Source organism: Bombus bifarius, unplaced genomic scaffold (genome assembly GCF_011952205.1).
Source record: "Bombus bifarius isolate JDL3187 unplaced genomic scaffold, Bbif_JDL3187 scf7180000008199, whole genome shotgun sequence".
Lineage (NCBI taxonomy): Eukaryota > Metazoa > Arthropoda > Insecta > Hymenoptera > Apidae > Bombus > Bombus bifarius.
In genome coordinates, this window is record NW_022884505.1 from 3830182 (window position 1) to 3852112 (window position 21931).

Here is a 21931-nt window from a genome sequence, read left to right on the forward strand (position 1 = left end):
TTAAGTCTTGATTATCTCTAAACTGACTTTCTTCGCAATGTGTCTACATCTACAGCGAGAAAGTAAGCGAGAAAGCGAGCTATCGACAAAGCAGCAGAAAGCTATGGATCGGCTATCAAAATGCTATCTTTCGAAACTTGGTGAGAAATAACGAGGACCTCTCGTAGGAGGACGGGTTCCAAGGCAACGCGATTTGCCGCGGCTAGATTAACAATTTGGTAATCGAGAGTAAATATTGCAGCGTCTTGATCCATTATCGAAAAGTAGACCAGGGTAACAGCAGGTTATCGCTCTTGCTGGTATTTATACGCTAATGACATATCGCTTACATATCGCTGTGTAGCATTGATAGTAGCACAACGAATATAAACTCTTGGAGGAGAGAAGCTTCTTAAAATTTTGTAAAGAAATCTTCGGGAGTCATCTGAACGATGTCACGAGGCTGACTTCAACGCAAGATAAGCCACTTATGCCACTGTTCGCGAAAGCAATACAACTTCCCACCTCGTACGCGTTACATCCTGTACAATTTTATTCTTTCTCTTTCTTAAGGAAGAATCACGGTGTTGCTTATTACGCTTACAACTACAATATTACTTATTATATGCTATACGTTATATGCTATATTGTATGCTACTACAGACATAGATGGAAAAGAAAATTTTTGGAATTATTTTATTCCTCCGTCGTTAATCATCAAGAAAACATATTAACTGCTATATATCTTACATTGTTCAAGTAAAAGATATTCTATTTGTACTGTTTTAAGTTCATCTTCGTCATATCATTTCGTTATAATCGTCATAATCGTTTTAGGAAATTTGCGTATATCCGTCGTCTAGCGGTAATTTAATGAATTACAATTGTTCTTGCTATAGCTTTCAATTCTTTCTTCGAGATCTTTCCTGAGTGTGTATGTGGAAGACTTGGTAGAAATCGTACGCCACCACGCAGTTTACAATTATCCATCAGGTTACTAGCTACCATCTTTATCAATTCTTCCGCAGAAACCTGTAAATTAAATTATATATCGTATCTATATCATACACAAAGTAACGGCGATCGTTTCTTAGGTTTATATTATCTTTAGATTAAATTATGCTATTTAATCGTCGTTTTATTATGTCACTTTGATTTAAGGTCTCTTTGTGTATTTACAAATTACCAACAATACCGATTAAGTTAAGAGAGTTAGTATATTAATATACCAACGTTAAAAGTAATAATAAATTACAAATTTAATTATTTATTATAATAAATCAATATATCTATCTGTATGTACCTCCTTATTGGGTATTTTGCTGACGAAAGCAATAGGATGTTCGTCGTCTGTAGGATGAGGTATACCAACCACTGCCACTTCTAAGACTGCAGGATGAGATTGCAAAACATTTTCGATTTCGGTCGGCGTTATTTGGTGTCCCCTGTATTTCATAACTTCCTTCAATCTGTCCATGATGAAAACTTCTCCCTTCTCGTTATAATAAGCTAAATCACCCGTGTGTACCCATCCTGAAAATAGAACGTTAACCTATTAAATTATCGAATCATCCTTATGTTTTATCGTTACTTAATTATCTCAATCTTTGCGTTACTATCGTACTTTCCCAACATTTCATTTATCTTAAACCACAAGTAAACTATCTAGAGAATGGTTAGACCTATTTAGAATTTCGATGATAAAATTAACAATTGCAAATTGCGATATTTACCATCCTCGTCGATGGTATTTTTGGTAGCTTCGGGATTTTTTAAATATCCTGTCATGATCGACGCCGTTTTCGCGCAGAGTTCGCCATGCTCATTTGGACCAAGTGCCTCTCCTGTTGCAATATCTATGACTTTCACCTCGCAATTTGAACTTACCACGCCACAAGATCCGCTTGTGGTACCCGGTAATTGTGCTGCACACAGGCCTCCAAGCTCTGTCATACCTAAAAGAAAAAAAGAATAAGTTAGTTCTTACGCCATTCCGTGTACCAACGCGTTAGTCGACCATTTAATCTCCTTATCTCAGACGAGAAGGTAGATATCGTATAAAATTTCAGTTTCTCGTGTAGTTTCTTTTCTACTTACCATACGCCTGCATAACGAACGTATTCGGGAAGTGATTCTGTAATAAATCTTGAGATTCTTGTTTCATCGTAGCACCACCGGTGAAAAGGATTTTCAAACTACTGAGATCATAATCGTGCAGATGAGTGTATCGGGCTAACCGATTTGCCATACTGGTGCTCAGCATTAACCACGTGACCTGAAAAAATGATGATCCGTGAATAAGGAAGAATAATTGGAGTTGCGCTTTCACATAAAGGTCGGATGAAGTTTTTATGCTCAATCACTGCAGGTATCATATACATTAGCTTCCCAAATATGTGAAACAACGACGACGAGGGATTGTCCATCGTCTTGTTGGCAATAATGTGACTTCTGGCAGTGAGGGAAATGAAATATCAAGTATTCGTATTTTCTAAAGCTATTGATAGTTTTAATAGATTTTTATATAATAACTGAGAAGACACTTTTTCACTAAACGCGATATATACAGGGTGGTACAAGCGGAAAAGGGGTGATTCTACGCGAAAAAAGAAGTCGAAAATATAGAATAAAATTTTTTTTTAATTCTTTTTTCTTTTTTTTTTTAATTTTTCCATCGAGACAACTATCTACAGTGAGATCCGTTATAACGTACCGCACGCGTACCGGGCGAAAATTCAAAGTCGGTTTTCTCGAAAACAAAGCCTTGAACGAAAAATTTTTATTCTATATTTTCGACTTCTTTTTTCACGTAGAATCACCCCCTTTCCGCTTGTACCACCAGTTACCAACCACCCTGTATATCGCCGTGTTTCTATTTTACGATCACAAGAATCAAGCGAAGTAGATTAAAATGCGATAAAATTCTAAATAAACTTAATTCTTTGTAAATAAAGCGGATCGTAGATAAATCGAGCGAAATTTCTTCGTTGAGATCATTTTTGTTCGAATGTCTATTTTCACTCGGAAAACTAACAAACGACTGACTCGTTGAACGACTTACTATCGTAGAGACACTGACAAGTATCCCAAAATTTTTCCAAAACCGATAGAACGATAGAAAAATTAAGCTTGAAGAGAAACTATGCATTTGAGATTCGATTATCATTTATTTTACCGCTTGTTGTTTGAAAAAAACAAGCGCGTTAAATAATAAAAATATACCTTTCTATTAATATTATTCTATTAATATTCTATTAATATTTATCTCGGCATGTTCAAAATCAAAGTGATTATGTAGAAGAATCGATTACGGCAATCCCGAAATATCTGAACAAGGTCATCATTCCGAACAACTCTTTCATATATATTTTATTCTTACTATATATTACTTTCGTATATACTAATATTCTATTATTATTTATCTCGGCATGTTCAAAATCAAAGTGATTATGTAGAAGGATCGATTGCGGTAATCCCGAAATATCTGAACAAGGTCATCATTCCGAACAACTCTTTCATATATATTTTATTCTTACTATATATTACTTTCATATATACTAATATTCTATTAATATTTATCTCGGCATATTCAAAATCAAAGTGATTATGTAGAAGAATCGATTGCGGCAATCCCGAAATATTTGAACAAGGTCATCATTCCGAACAACTCTTTCATATATATTTTATTCTTACTATATATTACTTTCATATATACTAATATTCTATTAATATTTATCTCGGCATGTTCAAAATCAAAGTGATTATGTAGAAGGATCGATTACGGCAATCCCGAAATATTTGAACAAGGTCATCATTCCGAACAATTCTTTCATATATATTTTATTCTTACTATATATTACTTTCATATATACTAATATTCTATTAATATTTATCTCGGCATGTTCAAAATCAAAGTGATTATGTAGAAGAATCGATTACGGCAATCCCGAAATATTTGAACAAGGTCATCATTCCGAACAACTCTTTCATATATACTTTATTCTTACTATATATTACTTTCATATATACTAATATTCTATTAATATTTATCTCGGCATGTTCAAAATCAAAGTGATTATGTAGAAGAATCGATTACGGCAATCCCGAAATATCTGAACAAGGTCATCATTCCGAACAATTCTTTCATATATACTTTATTTGCCGAGTGCAGTTTCCTACGATTTACAACCCATTAATTTGTCTCCTTCTTTACATTAGGCTATATCATAGGAACGTGATCCTCCTTAGAAAACTATTCGCGCTGTTTACGAACAATGAACGTGACAATGAATATTCATGAGTCAAATGTAACAAAAAAATGTGAATATCTGAGGATTTAAAATCAAGCGTTGTATAGGATAAAGTTGTTCAGAGCGACGACCTCGACAAGATATTTTAAGGTGATCGAAATCGGTAAGGAACTCGCACTTCCAAATAATTAGCAACACCTAAACAAAACGATTAATTGGTTAATATCGTCATAAAAAGATACGTAGAACGATGATTAATCATCGATGCTTGAACATCAACGATGTTCAACTATCAATACGTATTATCGTACCTTAAACTTTTCGATAATTTCGCAGGTAGCTTTCCCGTCGAACTCCGGCCCGATGATCTTCTTGGTGCTAGAAACGATGCTTTTAAGACTAAGTACCGATCCACTGATCCAGTACAAAGAACTGAACCACATTGTGACGTGTGCATTGAGCGAGAAACCTGTCTTCGGGTTCAATGCATTTAGAAGTGCCTTGTGCGAAATCTGCACGCCCTTCGGCATACCCGTTGTTCCAGACGAGAAAAGAATCAAACCCGTGTGACTGGGATCGTTGATCTCTCTGCATCGAAAATTCTTCACTGCCGACTCGGTATGCCCTTTCAGTGTTTCGGAAAACAGCGTCGTACCAGGATAGTAGCCGAAACAGACCATTTTCAGATGATACAGCTCGATCTTCGCAGCCTCCGATATGACCGCCACCGATTTCTCATTCGCGAAGATCACTTTCGGTTGCGATAATGCGAGAAAGTAACGTGCAAGTTCTACGAAGTTGTAATAATCGATTAGTCATCGTGTGCAATCGTGTAATCTTTTTAACATGCAAAGCAATCGGTTAAATGAAAAAAAGGTATTTACCGGATATGCAGCTATTAAATAAAACGTGAAAACATGAATAGAGTATATTGGGAAACCAAACTGATCGGCAAGCTTTTGTAAATTTCTCAATTTTATCGTATTGCGTTAATATCTCTATTTGTCGAAACACGAACGCCTTACTTTCACGACTTATTTATCTACAAGTCACAATCGAATCTTTAGATCTTTACGTCAATGTGACTTCTGATCGATAATGGGTTCTCCTGGTATAACCTCTTCTACTTTTTTATATAATAGCTGCTCCATAAGAGAACGTTGATCGAATGTACGCGGGAAAATGTACAAGTTTATTTTTATTGGTCTTTTATCTTTTACGTTGCTTATATTTTAATTAAAGAAGAGACTGATCCAAATAGACTTAGAACGCTTTGGAAACAGCGATGACAAACTCACAATGTTTTCTAAGAAACGATTAATAGCTATTTGATTGGTACGATGTTCCAACTTAATTAATACCATTCTGCACGTCATCGTACTACAAACCGTTTATTCAGCGTTTTGTAGAAACCTCCTAATGACTGAGAATTAAATAACTTAGAAGCTTGGAAAAATTGCTTCAAAGAATTTGTTCGCATTTACAAGAGCCGAAAAATTCGGTCAATAATTTAATCCAAAGAATAAAAAGAAATACCGCAGATGTATACTGGATATAGATATGTTATAGGTATACGTATAACATATATATGTAAACTCTCTAAGAGTTCAAATGCGAACGTTTGTACGACCGTCTCTCGACGCACGACTTCTTTTGTTTCACGGACAGAGCGACTTTCTTTGTTTTACGGGGAGCCATTTTGAGAGACACGCATTTCCCAAACGTACGGACAGAGATCAACATCGGAGATAGACGAGATCACAGAAGAAAGAGTAATTATTTAAAACATCGAAGACTGACGGAGAAAGATCGATAGCTCAGGACGTCGTAAATCGATTCTCGATTTTCAGGTAGACATTGCACAGAACTTGTTATTAATTGGTTGTTGTTTATTTAATTAGTACTGTTATTAATTGTCGTTTACTTCTGTATTTCATTTAAGTATTTTCACAATAAACTCGATTTTCAGATTTTCAGAATCGATCCCTGAATTATCCTAGAATTGAACCTTATATATATGTATGCACATAAACATATAGGTTATGGCATGTAGGTTACGATTGATTGCAACATCAAATAAAAAGGCAATTTTGGTAACACAAGATTGGCTAACAACGTACTAATTTTAAAAATGATTACCTTGTGAAAAATAGGAAATTCGACTTATAATTCGACTATAGTAAAGTAACGATAGTACATTTACTGTAACCTATACGTATAATACATGTAAAGTATATACGTATGATCTGTCATCTGCTTGCATAATAGCTCGAGTGGCCAGTCGTTATTATAGTGTTTCTTCTATCAGTTTCAGGAAATGTCTTAGTCAGGTAAATCCATATTTATTACGGACATGCATTTTTTGCCTTGAAGTATCGTTGATTCCATACATCCTCTCCGCATGTTAGTGTAATTTTTCATTTGCAATGAATAACAGCATGACTTCTATTTTGTTGGCTATGACCAAAGTTCGTAAAATTGTTATAAGTCCAGCATTAGAAATTCGCATTAAAAGACAGCTTATTGAAATATCTATAAAAGTATCTTTCAAAGTATAAATACCCTACATATATATATATATATATATATATATATATTCACAAATGTTTAAATATTATGCATAAATATATATGTAAATATTGTATCCAAGAATTGTGACGACAATTTCGTTTCCAAAAGAAATTCCAATTATTACCTGCCTTACTTTTAGGTCGTTACGTTATTTAAAGGAATACTTTCTTTTCAGCAGTGTCATAAAACCTATTTTCAACTTCTGCAAAGGACATGGTGCATACTTAATAATTTCTCATTTATATTCATTTACGTTCAAAACTTGTCAAACATCTACTTAGAATAACGAACAATACAGAACACAAATTATGCATAAAACATGTTTCGAATGCAGGTGTTAGTTACATACAAACACGATAAGAGCGAGTTTTCTACGAAAACTTAGATATCCTTAACGATATTACACAAAAATTAAACGTTCTTGTCTTATCGTGCATACGTTATATACGCGTATAAAATCCTGATAAGAATCGAAGGAAGGAAGATCGTGTAAAAATATTTTGTCGTAATTGTGACGACACTCGATCGGATGATATCCACGCCAGACCCATTAGGTGAATTCTTGTAATTTTCAAAACTTACGAATGTTCATCGCGTAGTCCCATGCATTGACAATAGCACCGAGATAGAGCGCAGCAACGTAAGGAACTATAGAATCCAGATGATTATGCGAAGAAATTGCGACGACGTCACCTTTTCCCACCCCGTGCCTTTGCAGCCACAGTGCACATTTTATCGTACGATCCGCGATATCCCCAAAAGTATCTTCGACTCCTGACATCGCGTCTACCTGAAAAATTCGTTTGATTAACGAGAACAGTGATCTAAATTAGCGCCTTTAAGGGCGAAAGTTGGGGAAAGCTGATGTAGAAAAGGGTTGGATCGTGTAGCTTGGCGGAGTAAATTATTGATTAAACAAAATATAAAAAATTATAAAATATAAAATTCTATGAAAAATGAGCCATATATCCGAAAGTCGTACTCTAGAATTCTTTTGCACGATAATTTGTGAACTAATAATAACGATATTAATATTATCAGCGAATCGACAAATTCCACGTTGCAGGAAATAGACCTCCTTTTTTATAATTTTATATTATGTGATAGGATATCTTTGTACTTCGTACGATTACAAATCTTTAAAATTAATAAAGATCTTTAATTGATAAATCTTAAAGATCTGCAATCTATAAATTTCTATCAATAAGAGTACATAGATAAATTAATACAAATATCATTTTATATACCACGTACTATGTGCGAACGACGATCAACAACGCGAACACTTTGAACAGTTTTCAATCCGATTTCATTTCTGCCTAGCAATACGTATGCAAAATATTTGAAATTATTGGAATGTCGAGAATATGATATCGTTTGAAGCGAAACGCTATTATTTGGTTTCACGTCAATTTGATATTTCTGATAATCAATGCGATAGAAAGAATCTCTCATCGCGAATTGAACTCCAACGCCCATATAAAATGTTTAGTAAACAGATGAGCAATCTTACATTCATAGTTATCTTTCTACTGTGAAATTACGATAATAATAGGTATCTGTTTATTTTATTTTCCCTGCTACTTACATTCCAATAATTGCTTCAAATATACATCTAAATATACATAAATATATTTTTAAACGGAATGATACTAAATCATTGAATTTTGATTGCTATAAATATTCATCTTCGGACGAAGAACGATGAACGCGTTGCTGTTTCTTGTTTCCACGTGAATAATTCTATCGCACTTCGATCTTGCTTGATTCCAAAATCCAACCCATTAATCAGTTGACTTTTTCATTAATTATTTCGAAAATTGTTCAATATCGCAGAAAAAAGAAGATGAAATACAACGAATTAGGTGACTTCGATCGCTATCCTACTCGCACGCGTGGGTTCATTTTTTAAATCTTTCTCATCGTTTCTCGCGAAGTGATACTTTCTGTTCCTTGGGGGACATTCTTAAATCTTCTGCGATGAATTTTTCAATATAAATTCCAAGCAACGCCAAAAATAGTTACTTTTTTATATAGTTTATCGAACCTCCAACTGGACAAATTGTAAAGTACAAATTAAATAGAAAAAAACTTTTTAATACTCTCCATTAATGTCGCCACCTCTCAACCAGATGGCGGTCAGTTAAATCGTAACTGTTCGATTATGATCGCGAACCTTGGACGATACTAACGCCCATGATGGAGGATTCATCGAAGAGTTCTACTGCGACTGTGATTTTGAATGTTTATTTGAGGAGTTCTACTATGATTGCGATGTTGAAGTAAGCTTGAAGCGTGACTTGAAGCGTCTGTATGATGTTATTGTACGATTTGATTTACGAAGCGTGATGTGCGTGGGATGTGGAGGATGTGTAGCGTAACTCGTTTGCGATCTCATATCCGGTGGTCTTTCGTCGAGTTCTAATTTGAGATCGAAGTTTATGACACGTGGTTTGCTATCGAGAGGACTCGTCGAACGCTTAAAACTGCCAACTGAGTCGTCGACGTGATCCGAGTTACAAACTTTGTAACGAGCAACATGTGAAATTCCAAATTCTCGAAAGTAGCAGGCGTGCTGTTCCTGTCGTAAAGTTGGGCTGATAATCTTATAGGCTCGACAATTAATAAGCACCCTGTAATTTGTGTGGCGGCACTCGACCACGGAACTTTCCAACGGCTTCGAGACACAAAGCGCTATACCTTCAAAGCGTAAGACCGACATATGCCGTCGATACCCCTACGGTTCTTTCGCCGAATATTCCGAAGAATGCACACGTGGCAACGGAGCATACGTAGTAGGGATATCGAGGGGCAACAAAGAAAAGAATCTGTTTGGTTTCGACCAATGATTCATTTTCTGTCCCGAGCTGCGAAGTGCGAAAGGTTAAGCGTCATAACGAAGCAAACACAATTAGAGAAACGGATTATTGACGTTAATAATCGTTAATCGTTATGTGTTGTTAATTGTTAATAGTTTAATAAACTTTATTGTTGAACATCAAGAGCATTTCTTGTGGGCACCTTCACCAACGATCACCTCATTTGTACATGTGTTTTTAGATTGGTTTCAAGCTTGACCACTACAATCGCGATAGTCGAGTCTCATAATAACAGTGTTCATGAAATTTCAAAATGTCTGTAATACGCGTAACGTATACTTATATAAGGTTTTTCTTTTCTTTTAATTTCTGCTGTACAATTTGTCCAGCTGGACATTTGGTAAATTTTTCTAACTTTATTGCTAAATAACATGCGGATGTCTACCCCCACGAGTAGACATGTGTGTAAAAGTGTGTGAGTTGATACGACAGATCGGAAGCTCTTAGCAAAAAATAAGAGAAGTGGCGTAAAATCTTTCAGTGTATACATTGTGCATGCTTTTATGAGAAAGCATACCGAAGTGTACGTTGAACTGTATGAGATATATATATTGAACATGAACACATTGTAATATATACGTATGTGTACTCGTACGATAACGTCTTATTAATGAAAACGCTTCGTATAATTAAAATTGGATTTTGAAATCAAGTTTATTCAGGCTTCCTCTGCTTGTTTTAACGAGTACTATATATGCTGCTGAACATTGTTTCCAACTTTTATATTAGGTTGTCCCAAAAGTTTCTTCCGTTCGGTAAGGAAATAACAGATGTACGACATTTTGTGTTTTATATTATTTCATTGAATCATGTATGATCGTTTTTGTTCTATTACTAGAAAATGTATGTAATTACTAAGAAATAAAACAAAACACTAGTAATAGAACGAAATGGATCATAGGTAATTCCATAAAATAATATAAAACAAAAAATGTTGTGCATTTATTGTTTACTTATAAAACGTACAAAGCATAGAGACTTGAATCGTGTCAATGATGAGTACGTGAAACGCACACACGATCTTTCAACTTTCTTCTATAGCCTCGCTAATCTCGTTTCGTAATAATACATTGCTTCCTAGTTGAGAGTGGAAACAAATCATATTGTAAACAATAGTAGTGAGAAACCATCTATCTGATTTTTAATGTTTGACGTACATAATAGATAGCGCTATCGTTGCTTGGGCTATGTAGGCTATCCTACGTAACTAGGACAATAAATGACTAGGCAATAGGTCCGAATTGGTAGGAGATAGAAAACAATTCTTTTAGGCAAAATTAAATACTTTCGAATGGTACATGATCCGGTATAATAGCAGAGTCTTGATTATTATACGGCGTGACGTCAACCGAACTTATATCAGATAATCGAAGACTCGAATAATAAGAGTCCGTGCGTGTTAATAAATCACGCGATAGAATCATAAAAAAAAATATTTTAACATAATAATTGATATTTTATGCTTTATGATTAAACTGTCGAAAAACATGAAATTATCGTAAAGTTCAAAGCATCTCGGATAATACGATTCGGTTAATCAGGATTGGCATAACCAAGACTCCGTTGCATTACATATATCCATTTTAGAAGTGACAATATTTTCAAGATTTTAAGGCTGTCTCTACTCTTTTAAAATAGACTTGTGAAACTTTTTTTATGCAACGATCCATGGATTCTTTTATTCCTTACGCAAAAGTACTAGGATATCTGTATGTGAAAATATTTAGTTTGAAAGATATCTCGATTCTAATCTCATCGAACTGGGCCTACGAAAGGCAAGAGAAACATAACTCTAAAAATGCTTTCTTGTACTCTTATCTTTCATACGATATGTTTATCAATGTTAAAATTAACAAAATATCATTCGTGCGATGCATTGAACGGAATATCATTCGTTTATAAAAACAAAACGTTTTCCTCGCACACATTCGCAAATGTGTCTCGCGAATTGACTTTTATCGTTCGCATTTACTTGATTCTAGATACATATGTATATGTATAATTCTGTTGGAAAAAACGAAGGTGATTTTAAATTTTCAAAACGTCACTACTTTCCAAGCGAACACCTAGATCATACGTCGTTCGAAATTTAACATCGTTTAATTTTGTCTGACGAAATTCCTCTCTATATTCTGTCGTGTTCAGAGCTTCAGCCATGACCAAAAAACACAAAAAGTATTTAAATGAAGGCAAAGTCTTTGTGCTCTGCAACGAGCCACATGGATTGTATCGAGCCCGCAAAATTCTTTGAGCGTCGTGATGTCTTATCGAAAATATTTATTTCAAGCTGCTATATAAAAGCTCCAACAGAAACAGTTATGAAAAAACTAAATCGCAGACTATAACTATCCCAATTACGCTTCTTGTATCAGCTGTCGATTCTACATTATATAATAATTTTTTTAAATTCTATGTCAGTTTCGAAACATTTAAGTTCTTCGTGACAGTTAATAAAAGACCCTTCGTAACTGTTTCAAGAACAGGACACCGATACGGTAAGAGTTTCCAAGCCAAGTTGCGTGACCAATTAGACCAAAGTAATTCATCGGTCTACATAATAGATGACAGAACGATTGCACAACTACCAATCGACTAAACGAATAATACCAGAAATCGGTTTATCGTCGTTTATTTTTCCTTAATCGTACAAGGTAAAATTCATCGATACGTACCTGACCAATAATATCCGGATTATTCTTCAAACTGTCAAACAACAATTCGCCAACACTGGTATATTGACTATTGAGCGATATCACTTTTCCCTTCATTACTTTGTTTTCGATCCTGAACGGTGGCTCGGTCTAACAACAATAATGCGACGAAAGTATCATAATGTTAGTATCTTCTATGTTACGTTAAAACGAAGCAAATAATACTTGCGAATTGTATTCGCCAAACGTCTTACGTTATTGTTTGCTGGTTCTTCACTGACGACCATATTGACGATTGTTAGAGAAATCACACGAAACGATTCTTTTTAGAAGAAAATAAGTAGTTTTCCCAAATAACAAAATTTTTCTTATAATATTATCGAACAACTTTATTTATAGATTTATGGATCGATGCAACGGAACAGATACATCTGACGGTGATCGTCCAGCGACTAGATAAAAATCCTACGATGACAGGCTTTTTCTTTATGTGCAAGCCCCCCCTCGACGGGCTTTACACACACTGAAACTCGCTTACGGTTGTAGTTTATGATTAGCCTGCCTATGATTGGTCTCCTGTAATCTTAATAATACCTTTGTTAATGACTTGTATTTTGAATTTGAAATTCGTGTATGTTCTTGATTACGTAATGACAATTTTCTATGTTTTCCGTCTCGTATCTATACGTTCTTATTGCTTGCTCGCATTCCTTCTGTCTGTGTGTATAGAAAGCATTTCACATTTCTCTCTTTTGTTTAATATTTTTGTATTTTTATAAGTTACTAGCGAGACTGGGTACCGTTATCTTCAGCGAGGCAGGTTCAATTCAAACGAGTAATAAGCGAGAACTTCAAAAAGTAGCAGATTCAATCTCTTGCCGTATCTCTTCAATTTCTAGTCTTGGAAAAAATGTAAATGTTTCCAATCTATTCATCTCCTGTATCATAGACTCTCACGTTCGTTGCATCGTAATCTGTATTTCCTATATCGATTGTCTGCTATATCTCTTTATCGATATTTCCAATGGTATATGTGTCTTTTTATGATATTTTTATTTTGCCTTCACTTATAGAATGTATCAACAAGGTTTGGCTCGAGAAATCTGGGACGACTTCTTTTTTATCATTTAATTTGTACTTTACAATTTGTACCTTACAATACTTACAACTTCTTTTTTATCATTTAATTTGTACTTTACAATGTCAGCTGGACATTTGGTACATTTTTCTAACAGAACGACTTACATACGATTGATATTGTTGAAAGAATACTTTGCATCAAGCATATTATAAATTAATCGTTTATGCATAAGATAAAAAGTATGTTTTAAGTTGAAGCGTTTCTTAGGATTGTTATTCATTCCGAGGAAACACGAGAGAAGGAGTTTTTCCAATGTACAATGCCATCCACGAGCGACTTTGATTGGGGACGACCAGGACCCATCCTTACTCGCCAATCTCTTTCTCGTCAGATTAGCAACGACGACTGTTGCCCTTTCTTTCCTAATCAAGATTGTTATCAAGGAATCCGATAGTCCCGTCTAGACACACCCATCAGTAGTTTTCTTCTTTATCATCACTGTTACCGAAACTGTTACTAGTCTATCTTCGATCAGTTGACATCTTAACTTCTCTTCATCGAGAACGTCTACACACACCACGTGTAAACACTTAAGTTTTTCAAGTCGTTGTAAATAAAGCGTATTTTTAATCTGTTAACTCAGTGTTATAATAATTTCAATCACCTCTATTATCTTAACGGAAATAGGGAATCGGCTGATTTGTAGCGTTGATTATCGTATCGTAACAAGACGTCGTAATATTGGTTTATTTCAAGCTGAGTTGTGCAAGATAATAAACACGATGAGTTTCTATCTTATAACAATTGTTCTTTTTTCAGTTCGTGTCATATTATTAGAGGTATCATCTTACTGAAAAGTATGAAATTTCGTATCATTTGTGGAATACTAAATATACTATACTACATAAAAGATAATTGTAAATCTATCTATTCAAACGATTTAATCTGCGTTCTTATATTACATCGTAGAATTTACAGCGAAAGATAGAAAGAAACACGCGTCTGCAATTTTACCAAGATAGTGGAATAAATCAATTAAGTCTTCCTTAATATTCATATTGTGAAATTTTTCAAAAGTGATATATATACAAATGGATAGCATAAACGTTTCTGTCGACGTTTATGCTACGCAATTGTTGCCTTCTAAACATTACTCTGCAGTTGTTGTATAATATTTGGGTAATTTTCCATTTTAATCTCTATCAGCAGGAGTCAGACTTAAATATTAGTATTTAAATTCATATCACTTTTATTTATTTATCTTATCTTGATTTATTTTCAAAAATTATCTCTCAAAAATGACTTGTGAATTTTTAATTATAAATTCGCAAACAGGCTTTATCATTAAACATTTGCTTCGCAATATTCGTTATTAATACGCTATTAATTTTAGAAAACATTTCTGCTTTATCATACTATCACACAGTGATCACGGAATTAATAGATAAATAGATAATAAATCTAAATAATTTATCGCAAAAAACGTTCTATCTGAACGAATAAACTCTTTAATTCGTTTATTTCGAAATAGATACCGTTCCTTTCTGTGACCTTAGTGCTTTCTGTTCTTCCAGTTTCTTTCGCAACGCGTCGATCTCTGGTGAGCTAACAGGCTGTAATCGTTGCCGTGATTTAGCCGGAAAAACAGCACGCCTGAAAATTGGCAAATAATTGCTCTTACAAATGAATTCGTTTCCCTCTTAGGATCGTTTTGCTACGATGACTGTAGCTTTACTAAAATAAATTTAAACGTGTTCTCACCTATCATTTTTCTAAAGCTGCACCTTGTCGCATTAAAGATGAAAGGCGCGTTAACGCAATATTTCATTTTATTGTTTGCGAACCCTTCAATTTTTTACATTTTCAGAATTTCAAATTAATTGTTAAGCAAGACTATTACGTTTATGGGATATTTACGTATTGCTTCGGTTCTAATATGAGAAACATTGTGTTACGTCCGGTGACTCTCTACGCACGGACTATGTCACGCGCCGTAACACATTGAATTCAAAAAAAAAAAAATCACTCTCCTGTGTTACATTTTGTATCATTTCTTTTATCAATAAAATATAAATAAGAAGGAAATTAATTTCTTTTTCCTCGTTTTTAAAGCTCACTTCTTTCACTTTACATACCGTTTTTGTTGTCAATAAACTACATAAATGTTAGTAATTCTTCCATATTTTTACTACAATTAACTTACCGCAAATAATTAGCGATATGTAATAGTTTTACAACTAACTTGCTCGCTTTATATTCTTCGAGCGCTTTTCTCGTTTCGTTGATCAAGTTTTTCTGCCTTTCGCGTTCTCGATAAATAACAGATTTTCTCTCCTTTGTTTCCTCGTCCAATTTCATCTTGGTCCAAAATAATCTCTCTTTCAACTGTAGTATCGTGGAAATTAAGATATCAATTTTTCCCCGATTACTTACTTTGATTTACTTACTCTAATTTATTAATAATGAATTGAATATACAGGTGTTAATTGGACAGAAAACGATGTTTGTTTAACTGAAACTAAATGCGATACTCGTATCTATCCCAAATAACTTTAAAGTTATTTGGCAACTCTCGTCTTTAACACTCTCTCTCTCTCTCTCTCTCTCTTCTCTCTTCTCTCAACTCTATTCTCCGATGTCTCGATCAACTCTTTCAACTCTACTTTAACGTTGTTTATTGTTTTTCTCGTATCCCTGTAAGAACTGGGTGACTTTAATCACATAGGCGCTCCTAAATGTGAACGAACCACAGAAAGACGACGTACACGGTTTTTTTCCTAATTTCAACCGATCTCTAATTCAAATAAAGGGAGGATAATAATTGACTAAAGGGAGGAACACTTGAGGCACGATAAGCTAATCGTTAATTATTAATCGTTTCATGGAAATGCTACGAACCTCCGCCAAGGACATTTCACAAAGAAGACCAAGACCGCTTGATTCTGTTGGATCGAAATCCTTGATCGATGGCAATGCCCGTAAAGATTGAAGCGTCTTAATTTCTTGGATCAATTTAATTTTCCTGCCAGTTTCTTCCTCTCTCTGCTTGACCAACTGGGCTTTCAATTGCCGCGATTCTTCGGTCACCTCTGCGGCTGATAGTTCGAAAAATTACCATTTTATTAATTTTTCCTTAAGGAAATATTTTTAACGAAGACGTATTTTTATTAATATTCGTTATAGAGGAAATTAGAAATGGGTCAGAGTACTTCATTTACGATAAAGGAATAAGCCAAGGTTTATCCTAGCTGTAATACAGAATTTTTTACCTTTCTGCCTTTTCTCGTCGACCATGGCATTGAAAGCTTCACGAGAGGCTTGTTCGACTTCGCGGCACTTTACGACGATTTCCATCATCTCCCTGTTGTGATTCTCTCTCCACTTCTCTAACTTGTCGTAAAGTTCTTGCTTCTTTAAGAACAAAGTGACGAAAAAAGAAAAATTCATATCCACTAAAATATTTACGTAAAGGAGATCGATCGTTGATAGAAACTTTTACGTCTGATATCGTCATTCCTTTCACTATCTTACACAGGAATATTAAGATCGTCTGTAATCATTCGATAAAATACATATCTTCTATCAAGCGCATACCTCCTTTCGAACGCTTTCTGCGTGCGCTTTCACATCGTTCAACAGCGATTGTTTCGCAATGAAAGCATTCTCACGGCTTAGCAAAGCCAGTAGATGTTTCTCTTGTATCTTTAATAATTCTTCCTCTTTTTGTTGCTGACGTCTTTCTTCTTGGAATTTCAGTATCGAAGCTGGATCGGTACCTCCTTCGGCTAATGCTTTCAATCTACAATTTCATTAGGATTCCAAGAGGAAATATAATTAGGAAATATTTGAAAACGAGGAGAGAAGATAACGCAATTAAATCGCTCTTTTCTATCTTCATGGAACTATGTATATATATAAGAGTTAATATTTCCTTTTTATTACATTTAACCGATAAAACAGTGAGATACAGAAATAATTTATTTCGTAATATTCATACTTGAATTAATTACTTAGTATGTCAAATTAAAATTAATTTGTCTTATTGACAGTACCTTTTTATTTCTTTCTCTTCCATGTTGATCACACGCGCGCACTCTCTTAATGTCGAAGCTGCTGTCTGTTTTACCTCGACTGGCTATAATTAATAAATTCTACGATAATTTATAAACAGCCGTGATCAACTTTCAGATACAAGAAAGATGTAACAGAAGTTTGATTTCAAATCGATTCAAATAAATGAGAAATGTAAAGAAAGTTATAAAAAATGATAAAATTTGCATAGACAGCAGATCGCGCCAGCGTTTTCTGCACCTTAAATTTCGGAACCGATTTTCCCACGAAAGTTGCCTTTGGTTTCTCTTTCTCTACCGAGTTGTCTGAATCTTTACGCCGATAGAAGCAACTTGGTGCATTCTCGTTCGCGTCCTTCAACAATCTCATAGCATTTATCCTGTTAGTTGCGCTCAAAAGCTCCAATTTTCTCTCCGTTGACGGTTTAAGGTAATTCGTCTTTGGAATTTGACGCGTGAACTTCATCGCCGACAGGTCCTATCCGGGATATGAGTCTTCAAAAGAGGAAACCTTAATTCAACGTCTTTAACTTATAAGTATAAAGTTCATTTAATTTTATTAACTTCTCCATACCTATACGAAAAGAAATTTTATGAAAATTTTAGAAATTTTTTAAGAAGGATAGGAATACCTTTTGCAAGTCTTATCGAGAATTCTCGCGATCTTTTTGTAAAAAAAAACCGTTTGAAGGTCGTTGAAAGCCACCTAGCTGGCGCTGAAGGTCAATCGAAGGCCACTACTTGCTACTTCATAATGAGCGGTAAAGACTATTAGGCATAGATCGTTAAAAAGGTATTGGAAATTGTTTAGAAATCTTAAGCGATGTCATCCGATCTCAATTCAAAGACGAATCACAGTTATTTGGGAAAGCAATTTAGGTCGACTTGATTTTTATCGAAGGTGAATAAAGGAAAATTGAAAGTCGCGCGATTAATCGGCGAGTTAAATAGATGGCGGGAAATTTCAAAATGGTGCCGTCAGTTGTTAAACGGACAATCTTTAATAAGAAAAAGCTCCAATCGCGGTACCTAACTAACCTAAAAATTGACAAATTAAATATACTTTGCAAATAAACATTAATCGCGTCTCAAGTTGTAACTAAGTTACTCACTTCAGGTGTACCGGGTGGCACTTTCAAACCGGTTCTTGGTCGATTTAAAACGTTCATAAACACAGGAGTAGTCGATTCCTTTTTAGGAATCTTCGTATTTCGTATGTGCTGCTTTAACTGCTGCTGTAGTTTCTTCAGATCGATTAAACAACAAGTTAATTAGAACGAAACTCGTTATCCATTATGTCCAACAGAACCGCTGTAAAAAACGGTAGAACGAACCTCTAAACACGGCGTTGCCTCTAAAAATGGCAGAACCAGGTTTCCCTCCACGAAATCTTCCTCGAACGTCAAGCAACCCTTCTCATGGAAAAGATTGGGAGTTTCCGTGCGAAGAAGATATACAACGAGGGACAACATTTTCTTTACTTTAAAGCGAACGAAGCAATCGATCGAATCTTCGAAAAACAAGCTGCATATTCTGTATGATAAGATGTACACAAACACTGAAAAATGAAATTCTTAACTAAATTCTAAAATAATAGCTTTATTAATCAAAATAGATAGATGATACTCATCTTTCGAAGAAAGAAATATATTTGTGATATTCGTTGCATATATATTTAATATAAATTGAATGTCATTCATTTTATTTGAAGAGACAGTAGAGGAGTTCGTAAGCGAAAAAATGAGAATAGGGGCTGAAGTAGAAAGAACACATAAGATAAGGGTGGGGGAAAAGAGCACAATAATAGCGGCGACGATGAAATCAATGGAGGAAAAAATAAGGATAATGAAGGAGAAAAGAAAACTGGAAAAGGGTGTATACATAGACGACGATCTGACAAGAAAAGAAAGGGAGGTACAGCAACACATGAGAAGGGTAGCCAGAATAAGAAGGAAAAAGGGCGAATATGTAAAGATAGGATATAAGAAACTAAAAATAGAAAACAGATGGTACAGGTAGAACGAAAATGAAGAGAGGCTGGAGGAGGAAAGAAAGAGAGGGGAAGAAAAATGAAAAAAGGGGAAAGAGGAGGGACTATAAAGGGGATGAAAATGTGCTTCTGGAATGTAGCAGGGCTAATAAGTAAGGACAAGGAGGTGTGAGAATATTTGAAAACATTCGACGTGATCGAACTCACGGAAACATGAATAGAGGAAGGCAATTGGTAAAAATGAAAATATGGACTACCCAAAGAATTCATTCATTTTATTTTCCATAAAGCATTATGGAAATAGTTATTCTCTGGTTATTTCATTACGAACCTTCGTAGCTTACCTATGGTCTGAGACAAATCGTTGTAATTGCGACAGTTCTGTTTATCCAGATAATCTTTACTTATTGAGTCCAAGAAAACCGTGTAACGAACGATATTCATGAATAAATCGATGATTACATTTTGCAACGAAACTGACAAAGCCTTAAAAATCCAACATATTTATATACTTGTTCCGTGAGTGATTTTGGTAAACAGATTTCTTTAAATTATAACCTTAAATTCTTCGATATTCCTGAAACGTTCCATAACAGGATCGTGATGTGGTTTGCATTTTTCTCTCGAGCCTTCGTTAACGAACAAACGAATGCAAAACTCATCTGGACTTAATTCTTCTTTAAACGACGCGTACACGTCCAAGATCTCCATCAGTGGAATGAGAATGTTTAATCGGAAGACATTGATTTTCGTCAACTAAAAGAAGCAACGTCGAGTAAGTGAAAATTGAACACGTAAAAGTAAGATTATACCTCTTCCTCGCTGCAATCCATTGCTGAAAAACGACAGTTACTTATCTTTAACTGAATAAACCAGTATCTCTTTTCTGTCTCAGATCGACGAAATGTTTCGTCGGACTTCAGAACGCGAAGGAGCTTTATCGATAAGTTCAGGACGTTTCAACGAATAATTCGATCTAAGCCATTCCAAAGGCTTGAATCAAACTTCAAGCAAGTTATTAGTTTTATACTCTGACGTTCCTTCTTTAGGAAATAGTTCAAAGATGTTTCCTATGATCGTTCCATTACCAAGTAAAAAAATACACGTAGTCAATGAACATTTAGTAGAAACAATCAATATCCCAAAGTTTAAATTAATTTCGAAGCAGGATAATACTCGTAGTCTCTTGTCCTCCTTCTTAAAGATAATTTCAAAATGTCCTCTGATATATAAAGCACAAGATACAAGGGAATACTCATGAATAATCGATATTCAGTAGAAATAGTCGATATTCCAAGGCTGGAGCCAAATTTAAAGTAGGATGTTACTCGCAAACTTTTGTTTTTCTTCTCAAAAAATAATTCAAAAATCAATCTTCAACGATCGTCTGAAAAACAAAAAGGAGATTCACGCGACCGATCGATATTTCTTAGAAATAATCAATACTCGAAAACTTGAACCACGTTTCTTGCAACAGATAATTCAACGATTCGAATAACTCGAAAATTTAAGTTGTTTTTCAAAGAATCAGTAAAAATATACCTCTGATGATTATTTAAATAATAACGAAAAAGATCCACGGAGGCCAATCGACATTCGGTAAATCAATTTCGAACGACTTTATTTGTCAACGATTCGTTAATCGACCAACACAGTGGTACATGAACAGACAACACGTTTTGTCTCGCACGTTTATTAACTCTCATTCATCAGCCTCCCTTCAAAGAAAAGTTAATCACTTTACACCTCTAACATCTTAGAAAAAGAAAAAAAGAAAAGGAAAAAAACAGGACACGTAACAAAAGTATCTGTACGTATAAACTATTCCTGAGAAAGAATTTGTACTCCGAGGCAGGGCAATACATATCGCTCTCGCTGCGCCGTTCGATGACTTTGAATCGCCTTAAAAATGGTTAACCCATTCACTGCCGACTAAGAGATATCTCGTGGTAAGCGTATGTACCAAGATTGCCAACTATCAGTTATCTCGTAGGGTATTTTTTTGTTTGTAAATTACTATAAACGCCGTTTTATTACCGTATCTGCAATTGAATATTACTAGATTTTGTGAAATTTCATGTTTTCTTTAAAAGAAAATCTTGGCGTCTAGGGCAAGACGCTTTAAATTTGCCTGGCAGCGAATAAGCTAATACTATTACGTTACAATGCGTCCTAAGGAAAAATTCTGGACAAATCCATCGTCAGACATCAGACGCAAGTTACTGTAAAAATTATTGATCAATAAATTGCTGCAAAATATTATTTTTAACGATGATACTCGGTATGTTTAATTTTTTCACAAGGAACACTACTATCTTTCACTTTTCTACTGATATCTCATTAGTATCTCACTAATATCTCGCTATCTCTAAATGCGATAAGACGAATAGAAAAGTGAATTTTTTGTATTTAGTTATTTGTTTTTTGAAGAGTACCGCGTTCTTAATTAATTCAACTGGT

At 34.7% G+C, this 21931-nt stretch overlaps 2 protein-coding genes across 2 annotated transcripts; both read right to left on the reverse strand.

The window, feature by feature from the left end:
- Positions 1-645: 645 nt before the first annotated feature.
- Positions 646-12840, reverse strand: LOC117210193 (4-coumarate--CoA ligase 1-like). The gene is made up of 8 exons (XM_033452966.1): positions 12585-12840; positions 12352-12480; positions 7383-7590; positions 4541-5019; positions 2077-2254; positions 1713-1934; positions 1283-1512; positions 646-1011 (listed from the first exon to the last, which is right to left on the reverse strand). Exons 1-8 carry the CDS (start codon positions 12615-12617, stop codon positions 850-852), a joined length of 1641 nt encoding a protein of 546 aa, XP_033308857.1. The 5' UTR covers positions 12618-12840; the 3' UTR covers positions 646-849.
- A 1227-nt stretch (positions 12841-14067) lies between these two features.
- LOC117210053 (calponin homology domain-containing protein DDB_G0272472-like) lies at positions 14068-20926 on the reverse strand. The gene is made up of 11 exons (XM_033452654.1): positions 19816-20926; positions 18816-19039; positions 18594-18725; positions 17723-17959; positions 17464-17546; positions 17006-17210; positions 16681-16822; positions 16310-16506; positions 15615-15796; positions 14947-15064; positions 14068-14261 (listed from the first exon to the last, which is right to left on the reverse strand). The coding sequence occupies exons 1-11, from the start codon at positions 19913-19915 to the stop codon at positions 14259-14261; spliced, it is 1623 nt and encodes a 540-aa protein (XP_033308545.1). The 5' UTR covers positions 19916-20926; the 3' UTR covers positions 14068-14258.
- Positions 20927-21931: the final 1005 nt, after the last annotated feature.

What these genes read in the sequence shown, in the direction of transcription:
- LOC117210193 (XM_033452966.1), bottom strand. Translation starts at nt 12,617, where the DNA reads ATGGTCGTCAGTGAAGAACCAGCAAACAATAAC. An exon ending in AAATACCATCGACGAGGATG is followed by an intron (nt 1,513 to 1,712) that starts GTAAATATCGCA and finishes TTCTATTTTCAG; the next exon opens with GATGGGTACACACGGGTGAT. An exon ending in GCAAAATACCCAATAAGGAG is followed by an intron (nt 1,012 to 1,282) that starts GTACATACAGAT and finishes TTTAATTTACAG; the next exon opens with GTTTCTGCGGAAGAATTGAT.
- LOC117210053 (XM_033452654.1), bottom strand. Translation starts at nt 19,915, where the DNA reads ATGAATATCGTTCGTTACACGGTTTTCTTGGACTCAATAAGTAAAGAT. An exon ending in AATCGGTTCCGAAATTTAAG is followed by an intron (nt 17,547 to 17,722) that starts GTGCAGAAAACG and finishes TATTAATTATAG; the next exon opens with CCAGTCGAGGTAAAACAGAC. An exon ending in CATATCGCTAATTATTTGCG is followed by an intron (nt 15,065 to 15,614) that starts GTAAGTTAATTG and finishes GCCAATTTTCAG; the next exon opens with GCGTGCTGTTTTTCCGGCTA.